At 36.1% G+C, this 24,590-nt stretch overlaps 1 protein-coding gene across 1 annotated transcript; it reads left to right on the top strand.

The window, feature by feature from the left end:
* The first annotated feature begins 7,222 nt into the window (after positions 1–7,222).
* LOC130868353 (odorant-binding protein-like) lies at positions 7,223–23,520 on the top strand. The gene is made up of 6 exons (XM_057760606.1): positions 7,223–7,273; positions 7,661–7,800; positions 8,695–8,765; positions 10,225–10,335; positions 10,994–11,095; positions 23,465–23,520. Exons 1-6 carry the CDS (start codon positions 7,223–7,225, stop codon positions 23,518–23,520), a joined length of 531 nt encoding a protein of 176 aa, XP_057616589.1.
* The last annotated feature ends 1,070 nt before the right edge of the window (positions 23,521–24,590 follow it).

Below are 24,590 nucleotides of genomic sequence, written 5' to 3'. Positions count from 1 at the left end.
GCTAAAGAGGGGAAACAAACAACTCTTCCCAGATGAAGCAACTATGAAGAATGACAATAGAAGCATTTCAAGCTAGGTAAAAAGGTGCAAGAAGTGACATTTATGTTAGTGACAACCAATAGTTGTCTCTTAGGACTCAAGGACAGCACAACAGGAGGCAAATCATTCTTAGTACTGGAAACCTTGTTAAGTGCCCAGGATTAGTGAGGTCATAGAGTTTTAAAAAGGTTCTACTACAACAACTTTGCTAGACTAGCACAATACCCTCCTTTATCTTTATAACCAGAGATACGTGTAAGTAGATCTCCCTATTGAGTAGAGCTTCTTTTTACTTCAAATGGAAACCATCCCCGAAACCCACACATGTGCATGAAGTAGACAAGAACAGATTGTTGGAGCCAGATCCCAATATATAAGTCTACATCTCAGCATACAGGGATCAGGGAACATCTCTGAAGCGGGTGTAGAATGATACTAAAAGCCAGAGTATCAAGAATTCTGCTGTGGCATATTCTCTGTAAGACTGTAGAAATAAAAATGGGAAAATGTCAATATCAATGGCAATATTACACAAAAGGGCAAATTTATTCAGAATCCCAGTTCTGAACAATGACCACAAATATCTAACGAGTGTGTGAATAAGGAAAATTAGATTCACCCAGGGAAAAGTGGAACTGTGATTGGTTGTTCAATGCAGAGTAGTAAGTCCTGAAACCATATATACACAAAGAAGAAAATAGCACTCCTCAGGTTGTATGTACATATATATATGTATGTATGTGTGTATCAGTAATAATTTAAGTAAAAAGATCTGATGTTGAGTGGGTGAGTATAGAAATGATGTTTACATTTGGGTAGGTGTGAGAGGCTCAAGGAAGGAAATGAAGAGGGAAAATAATGTAAGTTGATGACACTTGAAAACAATAAAATGTAATAGAACAGCATATGATATATATAAAGAACACAATGACATTTCTGTTTGGATTTTCTTTCTAATATAACAGATCACTGAACTTCATATATTTTGCATCAGGACAATATGTGACTTGACTGTAATTCATTAGAATCATCTAATATTCACTATGTTGTTTTTTTCTTTGTTGAGGACTATTTACTTTTATTTTTCATTACATGTTTTTAAGACTGTTTAAAGTATTTCCATATATACATAGTTTCAATTGAGTAACTCCCAACAACACCCTTTTCCCAGTGCTATGTCTTCTGATTATGGTTCCTGCCATATAAATTTTGAAAATAAAAACACAGAGATAAGAAGAATCATAAAAAATTATGGGGAAGTGCTGCATGGAGAGGGGTCCCATTGTTCCATCTTGGCCACCCGGCTAGCTTACACCAGAAATAATCACACAAAAACTGTATTCATTAAAACACTGCCTGACCCATTAGCTCTAACTTCTTATTGGTAAATTCTTACATCTTAATTTAATCCATTTCTATTAGTCTGTATATTGCCATGTGACTGTGGCTTACCGGCAAGATTGTAACCAGAGTCCATCTCAGGCAGGAGATCCATGGCATCTGCCACTCTGCCCTTCTTCCCAGCATTCAGTTCTGTCTACTCTGTCTACCTAAGTTCTGTCTTATCAACTAGGCCAAGGCAGTTTCTTTATTCATTACCCAATGAAAGCAACACACAAACAGAAGGAACTCATACACCATTTCCCCTTTTTTGTTTAAACAAAAATGCTTTAACTTTAACATAGTAAAATTACATATAACAAAACAGTTATCAAGCAAGAATTACAGTTACAATATTTATATCTATTTTATCTTTTATTATAACAAAGGAAAACTATGAATATCTATCTATTCTTCAAACTCTATCAAAGACTTCAGAAGGATATAATATTACCTATATAAACTGGAAGTGCATTATAAACAACTTCCAAAACTCTAGAATTGACAGAGACATCTCACTGCCTGGACAGTCACCCAAAGTTCTTCTGTACTGTTGGGGGATCCATCTTTAGCCTACAGGCTGATAGTATCCAGCAGATACTTCCATGAAGCAGGAAATTTTAAAGACAGTTTTGTCACTTTCTTCTGTGTACTGCAGAATATCTCACAGACTCTTTCATGAAACAGGAAACCCAAAGGATCATCTTACCTTTAGGCAAGTTCAGCATTCATCTCTCTGTGGGTTCTTCATGTCTAATTTATGCATCAGTCCAGGCAAGAGCATTTTCTTGCCCAAATGGCTAACCAATTCCATAGGGAGCCTCTTCGATAAGAAGCCCATTTTCCTCTTGAAGTAGATTGGTACTGCCAGGAGCAGACGTGTCTCAATGTCATGAAAAGTCCTAAGTTATTAAAACATTTTAAATGCCATAGTCTGTAGTCTTTGAAAGATATGAAAAATGCCTACCTAACTAAAATATATCTCTATATATCTAGAAAATGTTACTAACATGACTACAAGCTTGAATATTGTCAATGATTATCCATTAACAACCTATATTTCCTAATTCTACATTACATTTTTATTTTTATTTTTTTAAATTTTATTTATTTATTTTTTTATTTTATTCTTTTTTAATTAAAATTTCTGCCTCCTCCCCGTTTCCCATTTCCCTCCCCCTCCTCCCACATATGGCCCCCTTCCCCCACTCCCCTCCCCCATCCCCACTCCTCTTCTCCTCCTCCCACTCCATTACCCCTTCCTCTTGATACTGAAGAGCAGTCCAAATTCCCTGCCCTGCAGGAAGACCAAGGTCCTCCCACTTCTATCTATGTCCAGGAAAGTGAGCACCCAAACAGGCTAAGCTCCCACAAAGCCAGTTCATGTATTAGGATCGAAAACTAGTGACATTGTCCTTGGCTTCTCATCAGCCTTCAATGTCCACCATGTTCAGAGAGTCCAGATTCAACCCATGCTTATTCAGTCCCAGTCCAGCTGGCTTTGGTGGGCTCCCAACAGATCAGTTCCACTGTCACAGTGGGTGGGTGCACCCCTCGTCGTCCTGACTTCCTTGCTCATGTTCTCCCTCCTTCTGCTCCTCATTACATTTTTAAATGAACGACACAATCACAATACCTTAATCAAGATCAGAAATACACATACATACAACAAAATTGACCTTAAATTTGTATCTATAAATCAAGATTTATACCAATGCAAATTATTTATATCTATATAATAAAATAATAATAGAGGAATAATTATTAGTTATATTATTGTAAATAATGAATAATAATAAATAATATAAATTATATTTATTGATCTCAAAATATTAGTAATGGTTACTAATAATAAAATAAATCTTTTCCAATTTGATGTCAACCTGAATGGATGATGATAATTGAATTTGATGATGCAAGAATCCTAAACTAAAAGCACTACTTAAGGTTGGGCACTCTATTTGTCACTCAACAGAAATTTAAACAGTATTGATTTTCTGAGTCAACATGGTTGATTCATTTTGGGGATGTTTATACCATGGTGTGTATTAAACAAAAAGCACAGCTCTTTTACAAATTATCAGGGTCCAAAAATGTTTATTAATTTGGAGATACTAAAATACCAACAATTTCATTAAAAATATCAAGGAGAATATTGCTGGAGGACATTCTTTACAGGAGAATTTTCATAAACATTTCAGTAAAAAAAAAAGTCACTCCTTACAATGCATTTATTGTTCAGGAAAATGAATGTGTGTAACTCCTGAGTCATTTTTCACAGGACCTAGAGTTACATCCAGGAAAATGCAGGATTACTATATTTAAGAGGCAAAGCTAGAAAGTATTTAGGAGTACTTATCTCTTGAAGCTTTCAAATTTTGGATATAAAAGAAAGGAAAATGTTTTTGGAAAAGTCATCATTCTGCATTGCCTTAGGAATCAGATAGAGATGGATAGTCAGACAAAGAGAGACAGAGATAGGGAAAGAGAGGGAGAGAAAGGGATAGAGGTGAAATCAGTCAGAATTTACATATTTGGGACTTTGAGATACACTGAAGAAATAATTGATAGAAAGTTCATATATTGAGAAGATACTTATTTATAACAACACAGATATTCAGAATATTAAAAATAGTATTGGAAAAACACATGTATTCAAAATGTGTAGCAAAATCACTAATATTAATAAAATGCAGCTATATAAATGATTTGAAAAGAGGGCTATAGAAAATAATGAAATAGAGTAATCATTTAACAAGTCCCTTATTCCTTCTGATAATATAAAATAAAACTTCCAGTGGAAACCATGACACATATATGGCAATGTATCTGTGCCCAGTGACTGAGTATTGCCAAAATGCTGGAGGCAATTATGTCAAATAGGTGCCTGCCTATTTTCACATTGATCCTGAGCATCAAGCCAAGAAATACAGCAGCTTATTTCTTGTAAAACACTAGTCAGTCAATCATCCACTTGGTTTGAAAAGGTCAGCAGAGAGAAGCACATCATCAGTCTGTAGCTGGATTATGAAGTGGAGTCTCCACTCATTCTTATTGAATGGTTACAGAAAATAAAAGCACATGAAGAAAGAATGAGAGCTACTGTTCATTCCACTGTTACTTTATTTTATTTTTTGGATTTTTTAGACAGGGATGATTCTCTGTGTAGGTTTGTATCCTGTCCTGCAACTCTCTGTGTAAAACAGGCTGGTCTTGAACTCACAAACATTCACTTGCCTCAATCTGATGAATGCTGGAACTAAAGGTGTGTTCCACCACCGCTGAACTCCACTGTTATTTTTATATTTCTAAAATTTGGAGAAAATGCACATTCCACAAGTGTCACTAAACAGAAGATTGGGTCATGGGTCAGGGTTGAAGTATTTCGTTGAAGAGAGTGCATGCAGCTAAAGCCCAGGACTATGAACATGAATCTACATAATGTGCCAGCGCAACCCATTTCCTTCCATACTCAAAAATATTTCTTTTCTGTGTTCAAATCACTTGTCATGGATATCTCCAGTAACATGACTTTAAATTGTTTGTTGATGATTTCCCATACATATAAAACATTCTGATAATTCTTTCTCTGATGTCATCTCAATTCTGTCGAGTATCCTCCCACACCCAACACTTCCCTTTCACACTATTATTTATTTTTTAAGTTTATCTGTGACCCTATAAGTTTATTCATGGTTATATGTGTTCCCTTAGCTTTGGAACTAACACTTGGGCCTTAATGGACTTACAAGTAGAAAGAATAGGGCTGGACAATGTTCTTCCTACCCCAACCTATCACTGGTCCATAGATCAGAAATGAAATGTATAATCCCATGAGACACATTCCCTTCCATAACCTCCAGCACATAGGAAATGGCTAGTTTATGTCCAGCGTAAGCAAACATACTAGCTGTGACTAAATATCCAGAATATATGACACGTTTAACACACAAAGTATGAGAGAAGTGACAGTCCAGTCAAAATGGACATGGGACATTGAGAGAGACAGATACACACACACACACACACAGAGAGAGAGAGAGAGAGAGAGAGAGAGAGAGAGAGAGAGAGAGAGAGGAGAGAGAGAGAAACAGAGACACAGAGAGAGACAGAACAAGAAGACCAGATACATCTTTTGCTAGTATTGCAAATTTGTATATTAACTCTTGAAACAGTGTGGAGAATACATAGTTTTCTGAAACTAAATATGGACCATGTGATTCAGTTATACAGCTCCTTGGAATATGCCGAAATGACTTGATATTCTCCTTAACCTGTATTTTCCCATGCGCATTCATTGCTACTCTATTCACAACCACTAGAAAATAGAAACAACCTAAATGTTCTACGGCTATCTAATAGATAATGAAATAGTGATGCATGTAAACAATATTATAAGTATTCCATTGTAAAGAAAATTGAAATCATGACATATGCAGGCAAATGGCAGGAAATATAAAAGATCCTACTTATTTAACCAGCACAGATCTAAAAAGCAAATGTGGCATATTAGGTCTCTTCTGTTATTCCCAGTTCCAAATCTTCGGATAACTGTTAAGGACTCACTTGCAAACTTGCACTCATATGCACAACATTTAGTGAAAAAATAGTCCACAAAATTGAAAGAGATGAAGAAAGTACATATTGGAAGGTTTAGAGGGAAGAAAGGGGAGTGGAGAATCATGTGATTATGCTATAATCTCAAATTTAGAAAAAGTAGAGAAAATAATAGGTTATAATTTAAAGAAAGTGTCATAAAGGACCAACTAATTTTTTATAAAGGTGTCATGAGTAATTATCAATTTTCAACAAAAAATACTAAAATTCTAACTGTAGGTTATTCCATGTGTCAGAAAGGGAAGTCCTAGAGGATAAAAAGGCACTCCAGAATCCTGATAGCCTTGGGTGTCCCTAGAATTGGATGACAAGATCCTATGCCTAAGCACAACACAGACCTTGGATTTGATGTGTAAAAAGTCAACTGGGCAGGAAGGGGCCTTGCTTTATGATACGTAATCATATTTAGAGCAGAGTCTATTTGCACATTTTGCAGTTTTTTGAACATTATTTTTTATAGATTGTTTCACTTGATTTCATTTATTTTGATTAATGATCCCAATATTTATTGCCAGGAGACATCTAGCAGCATTTTTCAATTAGTTAAACAGTTAAACATTGGTGATATCTCTTGAAGTTCTCTGTTACAACCATCGAATTCAGTTTACTAGAAGAATAAAGTACTCAATATATGGGAAGATTTAAACATAGCAAAGGACATATCAATATCTATATATGAAATCCTTCTTTAGTGTTACCAACTTATCTTCTAATAGTGTGGTTGCTTTGGCTCATATAGTACAGGCTACAATTTTAAATTCATTTAACTGCACAGTATTATACTTAGATTCAGAATGCATTTTAAAGCACGTTCCATGGTTTTAAATGAATCCTATAGGACATATGCATATGCATTGTGACCTTTACCCACCAGTATAATTCTGGAGGCAAAACAATTGCTTTAATGCACTGACAGGGATAGATCTTTCTGCCAGGAACACTCAATTAACCATACCCACAAAACCTGACATTTGGTCTAACTGTATTAGTTTAGGAATATGAGATCATATACTGTTCAAGAGGGTAAAAGTAGAAACACTGGACATATCCAAGTTGTTGTCATGCAGAACCATTGGTTGATTCCATGAAACTCCCTCTAACTGTATAAAAAGCTTTGTCAGTTCAGTTCCTCCACAATCAATATCTTACTTTGAGCTTCTGCAGAAGAGCAAAGGCAGGCTCCACCATGGTAAAGTTTCTGCTGCTGGCTTTGTCATTTGGTCTGGCTCATGCTGAGGTAAATTCATTTGGTCTGTGAACAGTTTTGATGTTCTTCAACAGCATATTTCTGTGGATGTGATGTGTCATTCAGTTTGTCCATGCACGTCCATATTCACTTCTGACTTTCACTCATGTGACTTTTTCAATCAGATTTTTCTAAGATGAAACAAATGAACTAAGGAAATTACAGGTTGAATTTCAGAGCTTAAGAGGACAGCACATGAGTAATTCCAAAAGGTCTCATGATGTACCCTGTGTTATTCTACATCCCTAGAACCATAATTTTTAACTAATAAAGAAAATATTATTGATTTATGTTTCTAGTTATTTTATGTATTTCCAAGTACTGGGATCATAGATTTGATACCAACTCACATTCCAATGTCCTTTGCTGTTTTTTCAGATTGATGGAAAGTGGGTTACTGTTGCCATTGCTGCTGACAATGTGGAAAAGATAGAGGAAGGAAGACCTCTGAGAATCTACCTTCGTGAACTTACTTGTAAAGAGACATGTAATAGATTGGAATTCACATTTTATATCAAGTAAGCAAATTGTCAACCATGTAAACTTAGAAGACTATTTACATTTTACAAATTTCATCTTGTTAAATTTGCAGGCCAATGTTCTGTTTCTGGTCATGAAATTGAAGGTCTTGTTGTCATAAATGTGATTATGTTATTCCCTAATGGGTTAGCTCTGGACACAACACAGAAATTAGATATTGTCTCCAATTCCTTTATTGTTTCCTTAGAAATTCTCCAGGTTGGAGGCCTGTGCTTAAATTTCATGCTTTAATATTATATGCAGGAGACTCTAAGAATATCATTTATATTAATTTAAAAGTATGTGTGAGCATTTGGTTCAAAGACACACATGCTATGTTATTCAGTCAATAATGTCATAAAAACGTCTTCTTCACCCATCTTTGATAAATCTAATTTGTAAAGTACTGTATCTGATGCTCTAGATTCAGAGATTCTCTCTCTGCTATCTGGATGACAATGTTCAATGAATGAGTGCATAATACCATAAGAACTTCAAATGCTTTAAATCATTCTGATATTTTAGATACAATTATAAGATTTAGGTTACACATAAAATCACTTAAAACACAATCATATATTTCAATGTACTTATTGTTGGACTAAAACAAGAGAATTAACATATTAAAAATCATACTCAGTTAAATCGGATAAGGAAGAAATCACAGCCTTCATAGGACTTGTTAAAATTGACTCAAATAAAATAAGTTATGTACATAATTACAAACAGAATGATATTTTCTAAACAAGAATTAGGAAAACTGAGGTAAGCATAGATACTTCTCTTTCAGCTCTGTATACTATTCATCAGGTTCTCTAAAACACTTGAAGGTCTTTAATACAAATTACAATGTTATAAAGAATAAACAATCGTTACTCTGTTTAATTTTTTAGGACGAATGGCCAATGTACAAAGACCAAAGTCACTGGGAATAGGCAAGAAGATGGCAAGTACATTGCACAGTGTAAGTATGGGATTTGGGAGCTTTCTCTGAATGAAAGCGTTGTGGGTATGCACATACAAGCTGACACTTCAGCCACCCATAGGTACATAAATCTAGAACCATTTTGGTTTCTTTGAAATTTATCAACCCTTCCAACCAACTGAGATATGGTACAAAGTCAGAGTACATTGTAGGTATTCTGAAGTTTACATGGAGAAGAACACTATTACCTGAAGATGTGAGTAATGCTAACAAAACATCTCCAAATAGTTTCCTGCATGAAAATTTACTTCTAGATAATATCCAGTGTCTTTTCTTTCATACAGTATCTTGGTTGTTATTGGACAGGCCTAACACTCAATAATAAGTCTCTCATGCCTCAAACATATTTGTAAACTTATAGCCTCAGGCTATCAAGTACTCACAGTCATTTTCTATCAACCTGGATTAATAGAGGATTAAAATTAACAGTACCATTTTAAAGATTCCTTTTCTCATATTTTGTTAAGATCATAATATTTAGATCATTGGATGATAACCACAATTTTGCAAAGCAGTTAGGGGAAAGTCTGTTTAAAAATTTCAGACTGACTCAATTTTTAAAAAATTGCTAGATTAATAGCAACAATGTTCACTTGAATTATAACTGGAGTGCCTTTTGGTTTGATCTTAAATGAATGGAGTGCACATACTTCTGGAAAGTCTATTGTTTCCTAAACTTTACATGGATATTAAAAGGCAGTCCTGTAATTGAAAATGTTCAGATCACAAAATACTTTTATTTCCTTGTGAACAACTTTTATCATTTAATCAGTGTCAGTAAGTATAAATTTAAAGACTCTCTCTCCTTCTCTCTCTCTCTCTCTCTCTCTCTCTCTCTCTCACACACACACACACACATACACACACACACATACACACCTGGAGAGAGATGGAGAGAAAGGTATATGTACATAGAGCACTCACACACAGAGACAGACACATATACACTATGAATGTCTAATAAATTTGACATGTTCATTCTTATATCTTTTCCATCAATAATCATACAAGATGAAAACTTTTGTGTATATTTCTCATTACTACAGTCTCTTTTGTGTATATATTCATTTGCCCACCATGTATTACCATGGTATGACACCAAAGTTTTATACTTTTGGGAAATTGATAAGTGATCTTTTAGATCTGGTTGAAAGGGGAAGGAATACCCAACAGAGTGATTCCATAGGTCTTGACATGATGAATTCAGAGAAAAATGAAAGCATCTGTACCTAGGATTCATTATCAGGTTTAAAGAGTATTATGATAGGATGGGCAAAATTAATTACTATAGGAATATCTTTGCACACATTTGTCATATTATAATGAATTAGAGGTGATTGATAGAGTTGCAGTAAATAATAATGTTTAGTCAACAGGTGACATCAAACAAAGTAGAAAGATGAGGGACACTCATTTTGAAATGTTTCTTTTATTGCAGTTGAAGGTGACAATACATTCGGACCTGTGTATATAACACCAGAGTTTACAATCTTTGCCAATCATAATGTGGATAGAACTGGTCAGACTACAAACATGATTTATGTTTATGGTAAGAATGGTAGTGGGTTTTTTTTAAATAGTAACAAAATTATCATCCAGCAAATAAGGATTAAGTCAGATTCATCCTCCAAATACAGTATCATGGTATTTCCAAACTCCCAGGCACTATATAACAATCTGATTGCTTTGTGGACCAACTTTTAAATTATATTGTAATTTGAGTATCGTGGTCATTGAAGATTTAGGGTGATGAGCGAGGTCATTGGAAGTGTTTATGTTCATATTTCCTCACAGGAAAAAGGAACAAATATTTTTCCAAAGTTCAAACCATTTTGAGTGTCTTTTGAAAAAGTGTGTACTAAATTAAAACATAAACTCTAGGTTATAGACTTGGAAGAAATGTGAGGATTCCATTGACAGGCATCCATGACTCTCTAGGGTCATGTTTTTGAAAGTGGGTAGGATTGAGATGAGTGAACTCTCTAGAGAAGTTTTTTTTTAATATATCATGGAATACTGAAAAGTGATGTCATACAACCATTTAGACTTTATTAAATGTGTTCATGGAATTTGGGGAAAATTATTTTTGCCTGTATTGACCCACCCAGGATAGACGAAATTGGAGCAGTTCAGATACTAAGGAAGCAATGTAATTTCTGAAGAATTCTACTGAACATATCTTTAACATTGTCCATTATACAATATAGGAAAAGGTCAGCCTTTGACTCCTGAACAGTATGAAAAAATTGAGGAATTTGCTAAGGTCCAGAACATTCCAAGAGAAAACATTCAAGATGTTCTGGCTACAGGTAACCTCAGTATTTATTATTATGTCCATAGCATTTCTAAATACATAGATACATATTTATTCATATATGTACATTGATTTATATTCATAAATATATAAGTATATAAACATACTTAGTCTATCCATCTATTTATCTATCTAGTCAGTAAGTTTCTGATTTGGAATAAATCTAGTCATATGCAATCTTTCAGTTGCTTTTTCCATAAATAATCCTTGTGAAGCTGTTCTAATATTCATATCAGAACATTTATGTCACTCCTTACCCAATACATGTTCTTTTACAGATAATTGTCCTAAATAATGACCTTCTTTAGGTGAGTAGAAAAAAAAGCATTGACTAACCATCTTGATACTTCAATAGATTTGTGCTTATTACATAAAAAATAGAAATAAGTATGTTACAAAGGAAAACATGAATTCAAATTAGGCAAAATTAAGATAGAATATTATTTGTCTTTTAAGGCTGAATATCTTATAGTTACAGAAATGAATGATAGAATATGTTTATTCATAAATCAGTATGAAGGACTTTTATCTTCTTCAGAATTGCTAACATTTTTATATGAGGAATATTCCATCAAGAGAATGTGGCATGTATTTAACAAATCTTTCTTTCTTTACGATTGTGGGCTATTATTTGTCAGTTTTGTACATGTATTATTTTTAAATAGATGTTGATGCTTTCAGTATAATCTTTGACACCTCTCAATATAAATTTTCATGTATGTCACAGAATGTCATTATTCTCTGTTGAACATACTCCTATAGAATCCCAAGTGCAAGGTATTGGTGACTTCTAAGAAATAAACTGTTTATGTACAATCCATTCTCTATACTCTGTATTGTTATATTTAAGTTTGCATTCATACATTCTCAAGGACAAAAACTTTGCTGTTCAATCATGTTTTAATTTTTGCTTTCATGTCTGCACAGATGACAACAGAATGAGAATTATGCATCATATTCTCTTGACCATGGAATCAGTATCACATACAAATCACCATTTCTTGTTTAATGGATTTTCCCCTAACCTGTAAAGTCTGGATAAAACATACAAAATTGCTGACTTACCTTTTCTTTCCCTGGTTATGATCTATGATCTCTTCTTACTTTTTGAATGCTTAAATAAAATGTTTCAAAAAGCAATAAATATGTTTTGCAATGGATATATTTTTTATGTGTTCTTAAATTTGGTTGGCCAGTATTTTATTGAGGATTTTTGCATGGATGTTAATGAGCGAGAGTGGTCTGTAATTCTTTTTCTTGGTTAAGTCTTTGTGTGGTTTTGATATTAGGGTAACTGTAGCTTCATAAAAAGAGTTTGGCAGTGACTCTTCTGTTTCTATTATGTGAAACACATTAAGGAGTATAGCTCTTCTTGGAAGTTCTGGTAAAATTGTGCATTAAAACCAACTAGTCCTGGGCTTTTTTTGGTTGGGATGGGTTTTTTTTTTTGACAGCTTCTATTTCCTCACGACTTATAGTTCTATTTAGATCGTGCACATAGTCTTGATTCAATTTTGGTATATGGTATTTATCTAAAAACAAGTCCATTTCTTTTACATTTTCCAACTTTGTGGCATATAGGCTTTTGTAGTAAGACCTAATGATTCTCTGAATTTTCTCAGTGTCTGTTGTTATGTCCCCCTTTTCATTTCTTATCTTGTTAATTTGCATGTTCTCTCTCTGCCTTTTGATTAGTTTGGATAGAGGATAGTCAATCTTGTAGATTTTCTCAAAGAATCAGCTCTTTATTTCATTGAGTCCTTGGTTTGTTTTCTGTGTTTCTATTTTGTTGATTTCTGCTTTCAGTTTGATTATTTCCAGTTTTCTAGTCCTCCTGGATGAGGCTGCTTCTTTTTTTTTCTAGATCTTTTAGCTGTGCTGTTAAGTCTCTAATGTGAGCTTTCTCCATTTTTTTTTAAATGTGGGCACTGCTTTAATCGTGTCTCATAGGTTTGGGTATCTGTGTCTTTATTTTTGTTGAATTCAAAAAAGACTTTAATTTCTTTCTTTATTTCTTCCCTGACCCAGGGGTGCTTCAGTTGACTATTCAGTTTCCATGAGTTTGTAAGATTTCTGGGGGTAGAATTGTTGTTAAATTCTAACTTTACTCCATGGTGATCCGATAAGACACAGGTGGTTACTAAATTTTTTTTGTATGTGTGGAAGTTTGCTTTGTTACCAAGTATGTGATCAATTTTCGAGAAAGTTCCATGAGATGCTGAGAAGAAGGTATATCCTTTCTTATTTGGATAGAGTGTTCTATAGATGTCTGTGAAGTCCATTTGATTCATTACCTTCATTAGTTCTCTTATTTCTCTGTTAGGTTTCTGTCTGGTTGGCCTGTCCATTGGTGAGAAGTCTCCTACTATTAGTGTGTGGGGTTTGATGTGTGTTTTGAGTTCTAGTAATGTATCTTTTACATATGTGGGTGCTTTTATATTAGGGGCATAGATATTCAGGATATTCAAAAAAAATGTCTATTACGATCATGTAGGCTTCATCCCAGAAATGCAAGGCTGGTTCAACATACGAAAATCTGTCAATGTAATCCATCATATAAATAAACTAAAAGAAAAAAACCACATGATCATTTATTTAGATGCTGAAAAGCATTTGACAAAATTCAACACTCCTTTATGATAAAGATCTTGGAGAGGTTAAGGATACAAGGACCATATCTAAATATAATAAAAGCAATATACAGCAAGCCAACAGCTAATATCAAATTAAATGGAGAGAAACTCAAAGCCATTCCACTAAAATCAGGAACAAGACAAGGCTATCTACTCTCTCCATGTCCCTTCAACATAGTGCTTGAAATTCTAGCAATAGCAATAAGACAACATAAGGAGATCAAGGGGATTCGAATTGGAAAGGAAGAAGTTAAACTTTTGTTATTTGCAGATGATATGATAGTGTACATCAGTGATCCCAAAAACTCTACCAAAGAACTCCTAAAGATGATAAATAACTTCACTGATGTGGCTGGATACAAGATCAACTCTAAAAAAATCAGTAGCCCTCCTATAAACAAAGGATAAATAAGCTGAGAGGGAAACCAGACAAACATCACCTTTTATGATAGCTACAAATAGCAAAAAAATATCTTGGGGTAACACTAACCAATAAAGTAAAAGACCTATTTGACAAGAACTTTACATCTTTGAAGAAAGAAATTGAAGATGACACCAGAAAATGGAAGGATCTCCCATGCTCTTGGATGGGTAGAATCAACAAAGCAAAAATGGTTATCTATAAATTCAACACAATCCCTATCAAAATCCCAACAAAATTCTTCACAAACCTTGAAAGAACAATCATCAACTTTATATGGAAAAACAAAAGACCCAGGATAGCCAAAACAATCTTATACAATAAAGGAACTTCCAGAGGCATTACCATCCCTGACTTCAAACTCTCATACAGAACTACAGTAATGAAAACAGCTTGGTATTGGCATAAAAACAGAGAAATCAAACATTGGAATCGAATTGATTACCTGGTTATTAAGCCACAACCTATGAACACCTGATTTTTGACAAAGGAGCTAAAAGTAAACAATAGAAGAAATAAAGCATCTTCAACAAAAGATGCTGGCATAACTGGATGTCAGCCAGTAGGAAAATGAAAATAGATCCATATCTATCACCATGCACAAAACTCAAGTCCAAATGGATTAAAGACCTCAATATATATCTGACCACACTGAAACTGAAAGAAGAGAAAGTGGAAAGTAGCCTGCAGAAATGGGTACAGGAGACCACTTCCTACATATAAACCCAGTAGCACAGACAATAATAGCAACATTGAATAAATGGGACCTCCTGAAACTGAGAAGTTTTGTAAAGAAAAGGACATTGTCATTATGACTAAAAGGCATCCTACTGAATGGGAGAAGTTCTTCACCAACCCCGCAAAAGACAAAGGTCTGATATCCAAAATATATAAAGAACTCAAGAAACTAGACATTAAAATTCTAATTAACCCAATTAAAAAATGGGGCACTGAACTGAACAGAGAATTCTCAACAGAAGAAATTCAAATGGCCAAAAGACACTTAAGGTCATGCTCAACCTCCTTAGCGATCAGAGAAATGCAAATCAAAACACCTGTCAGAATGGCTAAAATCAAAACACCAGTGATAGCCTTTGCTGGAGAGGTTGGTGAGAAACGGGTACCCTCATCCATTGTTGGTGGGAATGCAAACTTGTGCAACCACTTTGGAAATCAGTGTGGCTATTTCTCAGGAAATTTGGGATCAACCTACCCCTGGACCCAGCAATACCACTCTTGGGAATATACCCAAGAGATGCCCTATCATATGACAAAAGCATTTGTTCGACTATGTTCATAGCAGCATAATTTGTAATAGCCAGAACCTGGAAGCAACCTAGATGTCCATCAAAGATTCCAGAAGGCTATAATATTATGTAAGTAAACAGAAAGTACATTGGAAGCAACTTCCAAAACTCCAGAATTGACAGAGACATCTTGCTGCCAGGACAGTAACTAAAATTCTTCTGTACCTTTGGGTCATCCATCTTCAGCCTAAATGCCCATAGTATCCAGCAGACCTACCATGAAGCAGGAAATTTCAAAGACAGTTCCACCTATATTGGCAGTTTGTTAGTCCCTTTCTTTTGTGTCCTACAAAATATCTGGCAGACATTTTCATGTAGGAGGAACCCCAAAGGATCATCTGATCTTTATGCAAGTTCAGCAGTTATTTCTTTATGGGTCCTGCATGTCCAGTTCATCAAGCAGTCCAAGCAAGAGCAGTTTCTAGGCCCAAATGGCTAACCAACTTCATAAGGAACCTCTTTGATGCCTATCTTCCTCTTGAAGTAGTTGGTGCTGACAGGAGCAGATGTGTCTCACTGACATGAGCAGTCAGGGTCCCCTGCCCTGTGGGAAGTCCAAGGTCCTTCCCCCTTCACCCAGGTCTAGGAAGGTGAGCATCCAAACAGACTAGGCTCCCACAAAGCCAGTTCATACAGTAGGATCTAAACCCAGTGCCATTGTCCTTGACTTTTCATCAGCCCTCACTGTCTGCCATGTTCAGAGAGTCCAGTTTTATCCCATGCTTTTTCAGTCCCAGTCCAGCTGGCCTTGGTGAGCTCCCAATAGATCAGCTCCACTGTCTCAGTGGGTGGGTGCACCCCTCATGGTCCTGACTTCCTTGTTCTCCCTCCTTCTGCTCCTCATTTGGACCTTGGAAGCTCAGTCCAGTGCTCCAATGTGGGTCTCTGTCTCTAACTCCACCCATCGACAGATGAAGGTTCTATGGTGATATGAAAGATATTTGTCGGTATGGCTATAGGATAGGGCCATTTCAGGCTCCCTCTCCTCAGCTGTCCAAGGAACTAGCTGGGGACATCTCCTTGGACACCTGGGAACCCCTCTAGAGTCAAGTCGCTTGTCAACCCTAAAATGGCTCCCTTAATTAAGATATCTACTTCCCTGCTCCCATATCCACCCTTCATCCATCCCAACCCTCCCATTCTCCCAAGCTCTCCCCATCCTCCTCTTCTCACTTTTCTCTCCCCATCTACCCTTACCCTACCCCACCCCACCCCCAAGTTCCCAATTTTTGCTTGGCAATCTTGTCTACTTCCAATATCCAGGAGGATATGTATATGTTTCCTTTGGGTTCACTTTCTTATTTAGCTTCTCTAGTATCATGAATTATAGGCTCAATGTCCTTTATTTATGGCTAGAATCCACTTATGAGTGAGTACATACCATATTCATCTTTTTAGGTCTGGGTTACCTCACTCAGGATAGTGTTTTCTATTTCCATCCATTTGCATGCAAAATTCAAGATGTCATTGTTTTTTACTGCTGAGTAGTACTGTAATGTGTATATATTCCACACTTTCTTTATCCATTTTTCCATTGAGGGGCATCTAGGTTGTTTCCAGGTTCTGACTATTACAAATAATGCTGCTATGAACATAGTTGAACAAATGCTTTTGTAGTATTTCTTTATTCTATATCTTTTCTGTTTTTAATATTATATGGAAAGGGGATTTTTTTGATCCAGTCTATTTGGTGTCCTGTAAGCTTCTTGTACCTTCATAGGTATATCCTTCTTTACATTGGCAAAGTTTTCTTCTATAATTTTGTGGAATATATTTTCTGTGCCTTTGAGCTGGAGTTCTCCTTCTTCTACCCCTATTATTCTTAGGTTTGCCTTTTCATGGTGTTCCAGATTTCCTGAATGTTTTGTGTTAAGAGCTTCTTGGATTTAGTGTTTTCTTTGACCAATGAATTTATTTACTCTACAGCATCTTCATTTTCTGAAATTCTTTCTTCTATCTCTTGTATTCTGTTGGTTATACTTGTCTCTGTAGTTGCTGTTCATTTACCCTGATTTTCCATATCCAGCCATCCCTCAGATTGTGTTTTCTTTATTACCTCCATTTCGGTCCTCAAGTCTTGAACTATTTCCTTTAACTGTTTGATTGCTTTTTCTTTGTTTTCCTGGGTATCTTTGAGAAATTTATTAATTTCTTCTAAATTTTTGTCTTCTCTTCCATTTCTTTAAGGGAGTTTTTAACTTCCTCTTTAAATGTCTCTATCATTTTCATAAATTTATGTTTAAAGTAATTTTCTTCTACTTCTTCTTGGTTAGTATGATCAAGTCTTCCTGTTCTGCCTCTGCTGGATTCTGGTGTTCCCATGTTTCTTTTTAGGATGTTTGAGGAATTCTTGCATTGGCACCTACCCATCTCTTCCTTCAAATGAGGCCAGCAGTGTCTTGGTGTCTTGGTCCAATATTTGTTGTGGTTGTCTGAGTACTTGGGAGCTTTTCTTGGTCTGCCCTCTCTTAAGTCCCCTCAGCACTGAAGCAGGCTGTGTTGCAGGGTTCCAAGAACCTCTCAGGTGAAAAGGCAGCCTTGGGGGCAGGGTGGGTTGTGGAAAAGCCCAGCAGCAGGAACATTCCCCCACTGCCTGGCCAGAAAAGCCCGGGAGGTGGGGATGGGCCCCTGGGTTCTGTCCCACTGGTGAGGTCTCAGAGAACGGGACTTCTGGCTGTCCAGGCTTGTGGATGCTGACTCACCTCTCAAGTTCCATAAGCACTGAAGCAGACTGGGTTGCAGAGTTCTAAGGACCTCGCAGACAAAAAAGGCAGGCTTGGGGGCAGGGTGGGTTGAGAGAAAGAAAGCCCATCAACAGGAAAACTCCCCATTGGCGCTCTGGTCCTCTCAGCACTGGAGCAGGCTGTGTTTCAGGGTTCCAAAAATCTTGCAGGTGAAAAGCCTTTTTTAATGACCAATTTATTGAGTTCTTATTATAACTTGGAGATCAGCCCTTTGTCTGATATGGGGTGGGTGAAGTTCTTTTCCCAATCTTTAAGCTGCCTTTCATCATTTTGACCATGACCATTGCTTTACAGCAGCTTTCCAGTTTTAGGAGCTCCCAATTATTAACTGTTGTTATGCTATATGCAATGTCTACGCTACTGAGGAAGTGATCTCGTGTACCAATGTGTTCAAGTGTACATCCCACTTTCTATTTTATGAGGTTCAGTGTGTTTGGTGTTATGTTGAGGTCTGTGATCCATTTGGATTTGCGTTTTTTGCATGGCAATAGATATGAATCTATTTGCATTTTCCTGCATGTTGATGTCCAGTTGTACCAGCAACATTTGTTGAATATGCTTTTTCTTCCATTTTATATATTTAGCTTCTTTGTCAAAAATAAAGTGTCCATAGGTGTGTGGATTGATATGTGAGTTGTGGATTTGTTTCCATTTGTTCTCTTGTATGTTTTTATGCCAATACCAGGCTGTTTTCATTACTCTATCTCTATAGTAGAGTTTGAAGTCCAGGATTGTGATACCTCTAGAACTTATTTTCTTGTTTAGGATTGTTTTGGCTATCCTAGATTTTATTTTATTTTTCCATGTGAAGTTGAATAATGTTCTTTCAATGTCTGTGAAGAATTATGTTGGTATTATGATGTGAATATTACTGAATATGTAGATTACTTTTGGTAAGACTGACATTATCTTGATCCTAACTATACAAGAGCAGGGGAGATCTTTCCATTTTCTGATGTCTTCTTCAATTTCTTTCTTTAGAGACTTAAAGTTCCTGTCATACAGGTCTTTCACTTGTTTAGTGTGTGTTACCACAAGATATTTTATATTTGTGGCTATAGTAAAGCATGGTTTCCCTGTATTTCTTTCTCAGCCTATCTCTCAGTTTTGTATAAGAGGGCTACTGAATTTTTGGGGGGTTCATCTTGTATCCTGTCATATTACTGAAGATTTTTGTCAGTTGTAGGATTTTCTGTGTAGAGTTTTTTGAATCACTTATTTATACTATTATATCATCTATGAAAATTTATAGTTTGACTTCTTCCTTTCCTGTTTGCATCCTTTTGATCTTCTTTTGTTTTCTTATTGCTCTAATTAGAATTTTGAGTAAAATATTGAATAAATATGGAGAGAGTTAACAGCCTTGTTTTGTTCCTGATTTTACTGGATTCACTAAGTTGCTCTCTGTTTAATTTTATGTTGATTGTCGACTTGCTATAAATTGGTATTATTATATTTAGATTTGTTCTTTGTATCACTGATCTTTACAAGACCTTTATCATGGAAGGGCATTGGATTTTGTTGAAGTCCTTTTCAGCATTTAATGAGATGATTGCATGTTTTTTATTTCAGTTTGTTTTTATGGTTGAAAACATTGACAGATTTCCATATGTTGAACCAATTTTGTATCTGTGGAATGAAGCCTACTTTGTTATGGTGGATTATTTTTTTATGTGTTCTTGCATTTGGCTTGCTAGTATGTTATTTAGTATTTTTGCATCAATGTTCATAAGGGAGATTGGTCTTTACTTCTCTATCTTTTATAAAAGGACTTTGGCAATTATCCTTTTTTTTTATTGTGTGAAATACTTTGAAAAATATTGGTACTAGCTCTTCTTTAAAGTTCTGGTAGAATTATAGGCTGAAGTAGTCTAGTCCTGAGCTTTCTTTGGTATGGAGATTTGTAATGACTGCTTCTATTTCTTTAGGGGTTATAGTCGTATGTGAATTAATTATCCGGTCTTGATCTAAATTGGATAAGTGATACTTATTCAGAAAATTATCCATTCCCTTTAAGTTTTCTAATTTTGTGGAGTACAGATTTTTAAATTATGACCTGATGATTTTCTGGATGTGCTCACTCTGTTTTTATGACCCCCCCTTCCTGTTTCTGATTTTGTTAATTTGGATATTCTTTCTCTGCCTTTTGTTTAGTTTGGATAAGGGTTTGTCTATCTTGTTGAATATCTTGAAGAACCCAATCTTGGTTTCATTTTTATTTTCTCTTTCTTTCTATTTTATTGATTTCAGCTACCAATTTGATTATTTTCTGCCTTCTCCTCCTCCTGGGCAAGTTTGCTTCTTTGTGTTCTAGAGGTTGCAGGTATTCTGTTAATTTACTAGTATGGGATTTTGTCAATTTCTTGATGTAGGCATTCAGTGCTGCTAAATTTTCTCTGGAGTGCTACCTTCACAGTGTCCCATAAGTTTAGGTATGATGCACATTCATTTTTATAGAATTCTAGAAAGTCTTTAATTCTTTCTTTACTTCTTCCTTGACCCAGCGGTTATTCAGTTGAGCAAAATCAATGTGGGATTTCCCTCTGTATGCTGTGAACACTATTGGTTAATAAAGGACTGCTTTAGAACTATAGCAGGGAAGAACTTAGATAGGTGGAGAAAACTAAACTGAATGCTGGGAGACTGGAGGCAGAGTCAGCAACAAGCCATGTAGTCCTCCAAAGACAGACACTGAAACTTTACCTGGTAGGCCATGACCTTGTGGTAATGCACAGACTAATGGAGATGAGTTAAATAAATATGTAAGAGTCAGCAAATAAGAAGCTAGAGCTAATAGGCCCAGCAGTGATTTAATTCATATAGTTTCTGTGTGGTTATTTTGGTTCTGGTTGGCTGGGGCAAACAAGCAGCCTTTTTCTAATACAATGTTCAGTTTTTATGAGTGTGTAGGATTTCTGGATTTTGTGTTGTTGTGGAATTCAAACTTTAAGCCATGTTGATTTGATAAGATGCAGGAGGTTACTCCACTTTTTTCTATCTGTTGAGATTCATTTTTACTGAGTATGTGGCAAATTTTAGAGAAGGTTCCATGAAGTGCTGAGAGGAAGGTATAATCTTTTATGTTTGAGTGGAATGTTCTATAGATATCTGCTAAGTCCATTGAGTCATGACATCTGTCAGTTCTCTTATGTTTCCATTAAGATTCAGTCTAGTAGACCTTTCTAGTGGTGAGGGTGGGTTGTTGAAGTCTCCCATTATCAGTGTGTGGGGCTGAATGTGTGATTTAAGCTTTAGCAATGTTTATTTTACAAATGTGGGTGTTCTTGTATTTCGGGTATAGATGTTCAGAATTGAAACTTAATCTTGATGGATTTTTCCTGCCTCAAATATTAACTGGCCTTTTTCATCTCTTCTGACTTTTTTCAATTTGAAGTCTCTTTTGATAGATATTAAGACAGCTACACCAGCTCGTTTCTTATGTCCATTTCCTAGGAAAATCTTTTTCCACCTGTTTGCTCTGAGGTAATATCTACCTTTGAAGTTGAGGTCTATATCGTGTATGTAGCAGAAGGATGGATTCTTTTTTGAATCTTTTTTATAGCCTGTGTCTTTTCATAAGCTAAATGAATGGATTGTTATTAATGTATATTAATGACCAGTGTGTTTTCTCATTTTGTCCCTTTTTTTGTTTTTGTTTTTGGTGGTTGCTGCCTGAGGTTTATGTCCTGCCCAGTTCCCACAGTCATTAGGTCCCAAAGAATCACATAGAATTCTACATTAGTTATAAACTGATTGGCCCATTAGCTCAGGCTTCTTATTAAGTCTTATAACTCTAATAGTCCATTATTCTAGTATATGTTAGCCATATGGCTCAGTAGCTTTTTCAGTGGGGCAGGTCACATCTTGCTTCTTTGGTGTCTGGACAGGGAAGAATGTGCTTCCTCCTTTTCAGAATTCTCCTGTTCTCATTGCCCTGCCTCTGCTTGCTGTCTGATTGTCCTGTCTATACTTCCTGCCTGGCTACTGGCCAATCAGCATTCATTTAAAACATAATTGACAGAATATAGACAATTGTCCTGCATCAGGTGGTGGTATTTTGGGCTTTTCTTTTCTTTGGGATTTGCTGGTGTTGGATTATCTGTTGTCTGTGTTTGTCTGGGTGTAGTTAACTTCTTTCAATTGGAATTTTCCTTCCAGTACTTTCTGTAGGTCTGGATTCATGCATACGTAATGTTTAAATCTAGTTCTATCTTGGAAGATCTTGTTTTTGTCTTCTATGGTGATTGAAGATTTTGTTGGGTATAGTGAAATGGCCTGGCATCTATGGTCTCTTAGTTTCTCCATAATGCTTCTCCAGGATCTACTGACTTTTATTGTTTCCATTGAGAAATCAGATGCAATTCTGATAGGTCTGCCTTTATATATTACTTGGCTTTTTTTCTTTTACATCTCTTAATATTTTTCTTTATTCAGAATGTTTAATATTTTGATTATCATGTGGCAAATGAATTTTTTTTTGGTCTAGTCTATTTGGTGTTCCATAAGCGTGTCATACTTTATAGGAATGTCCATCTTTATGTTGGGAAAGTTTGTTCTATGGTCTTGTTGAATATATTTCCTGTGCCCTTGAGCTCTTCTCATTCTTCTATCCCTATTATTCTTAGGTTTGATTTTTTCATGGTGTCCCAGATTTGCTGGATATTTTGTTTTAAAATTTTGTTCAATTTACCATTTTCTTTGATGACTCTATTTCCTCTATCATACTTTCAACACCTGAGATTCTCTCTTTCATCTCTTTTATTCTGTTGTTTATGGTTGCATCTCTAATTTCTTATCATTTACTCAGCTTTTCCATTTCCAAAATTCCCTCAGTTTGTATTTTCTTTATTACTTCTTCAGTTTTTTCATCTTGATCCATTTCCTTCACCTGATTGATTGAATTTTCTCAGTTTTCTTTAAGGGATTTTTCTGATTTCTTCCAATGTTTTTTTTGTCTTTTCCTCCATTTCTTCAAGGAAATTTTTCATTTATTCTTTATGGGCCTTGATTATCTTCATAAAGTTATTTTATGATCCTTTTCTTCTGTTTCATCTGCACTGAGATGTTCAGGTCTTGCTGATGTAGAATGATTGGTTTCTGGTGGAGCCATATTGAATTTTTTGTTGTTGTATGTGTTCTTACACTATTGTCTACCCATCTCTTCCTCTAGCTGGTAGGGGTGGAGCCTGTGCTTCAGGTTGTTCCTCTTACTCCAATTGGTGTAGCTGGTGACTGTTCCTCCATTGATCATTCCTCCAGGTGCAAGCAGGGCAGAGTTTCAGGCAATTGCTCCTCCAGGTGCAGGTGGCCCCTAGGCTCAGGTGTTTGGTCCTTCAGATGCAGACAGAATCACAACTCTGGTCATTGCTCCTTTTGGTGCAGGTGGGTCTGTGGCTCTGGTGATTGCTGATGCAGTATGGTATCTTGTACAGATGATGGCACTGCATGCTGGCTGGAAAACAGGTGTTCCTTTCCAGTTGGACTTCTTAATATAGTTTCTGGAAGCTGCTGCTGTGGATTCTCCAGGGCCACCAAAGCAACCATTGTACTCCACCTCTGATGCTTCTGTTCTGAGGCTTGGGTCACCATTGCAGCACTCCCTCTCTCTCCAAAACTTCCTGGCCTGGGATGGTGTGACCAACATGTTTCCTGTCTCTTTGATGCTTAGAGGCCAAGGTTGGTACCACTGTTGCTTTCCCTCTCTCTTTGATGAGTCCTGGCTGGTGCCAGGACCCTAGCCATGTTCTCTCTCTGTCTCTCTCTGTCTCTCTCTGTCTCTCTCTGTCTCTGTCTCTCTCTCTCTGTCTCTCTCTCTCTCTCTCCCATGCCAGGACTGGGCCCCTTCTGTGCTATCACTCTCCATGACACTTCCTGGAAGGGTGGGAGCATATGTGCTGTGCCTCTCTCTCTCTTACTCTTTCAGACATGGGCTAGTGCCATGCTCCTGCTCTTTCTCTCTGAGACTTCCAGACCAGGGCATAGCTGCCACTTTCCTAAAGCAGCATAGCCCCTAACAGTAGCACCAGGAAAATGACATCACCTCCCCCCCATACAAACAAACACAATTTTGTGATTATACTCATGGAAAAGTGTACTATTCACCTCTCATAAAGGAAACTTCTGTTTTCAACACATTGAACAATTGCAGAAAACCACAGTCAATCAGATGGTGTAGATGTGGAGCCTAGCCAAAATAGATATATGTAAAAACATTCCCATACTTAAAATTTAGAGAACACTGTGTAAAGGAGAGCAGAAAGATAGAAGGTACCAGAGCATAAGGGAGTTTGGTCTATGTTTCTTTATCCTGGTAATATCAGAAGCTATCCCCACAAAGTGCCATCAGCAGATCAAAGATGGCAACCCCAATATGGATGCCAAAGTA

This window comes from Chionomys nivalis, chromosome X, assembly GCF_950005125.1.
Source record: "Chionomys nivalis chromosome X, mChiNiv1.1, whole genome shotgun sequence".
In the NCBI taxonomy this organism is placed as follows: Eukaryota; Metazoa; Chordata; class Mammalia; order Rodentia; family Cricetidae; genus Chionomys; species Chionomys nivalis.
This window is presented reverse-complemented; position numbering and strand designations above follow the sequence as displayed.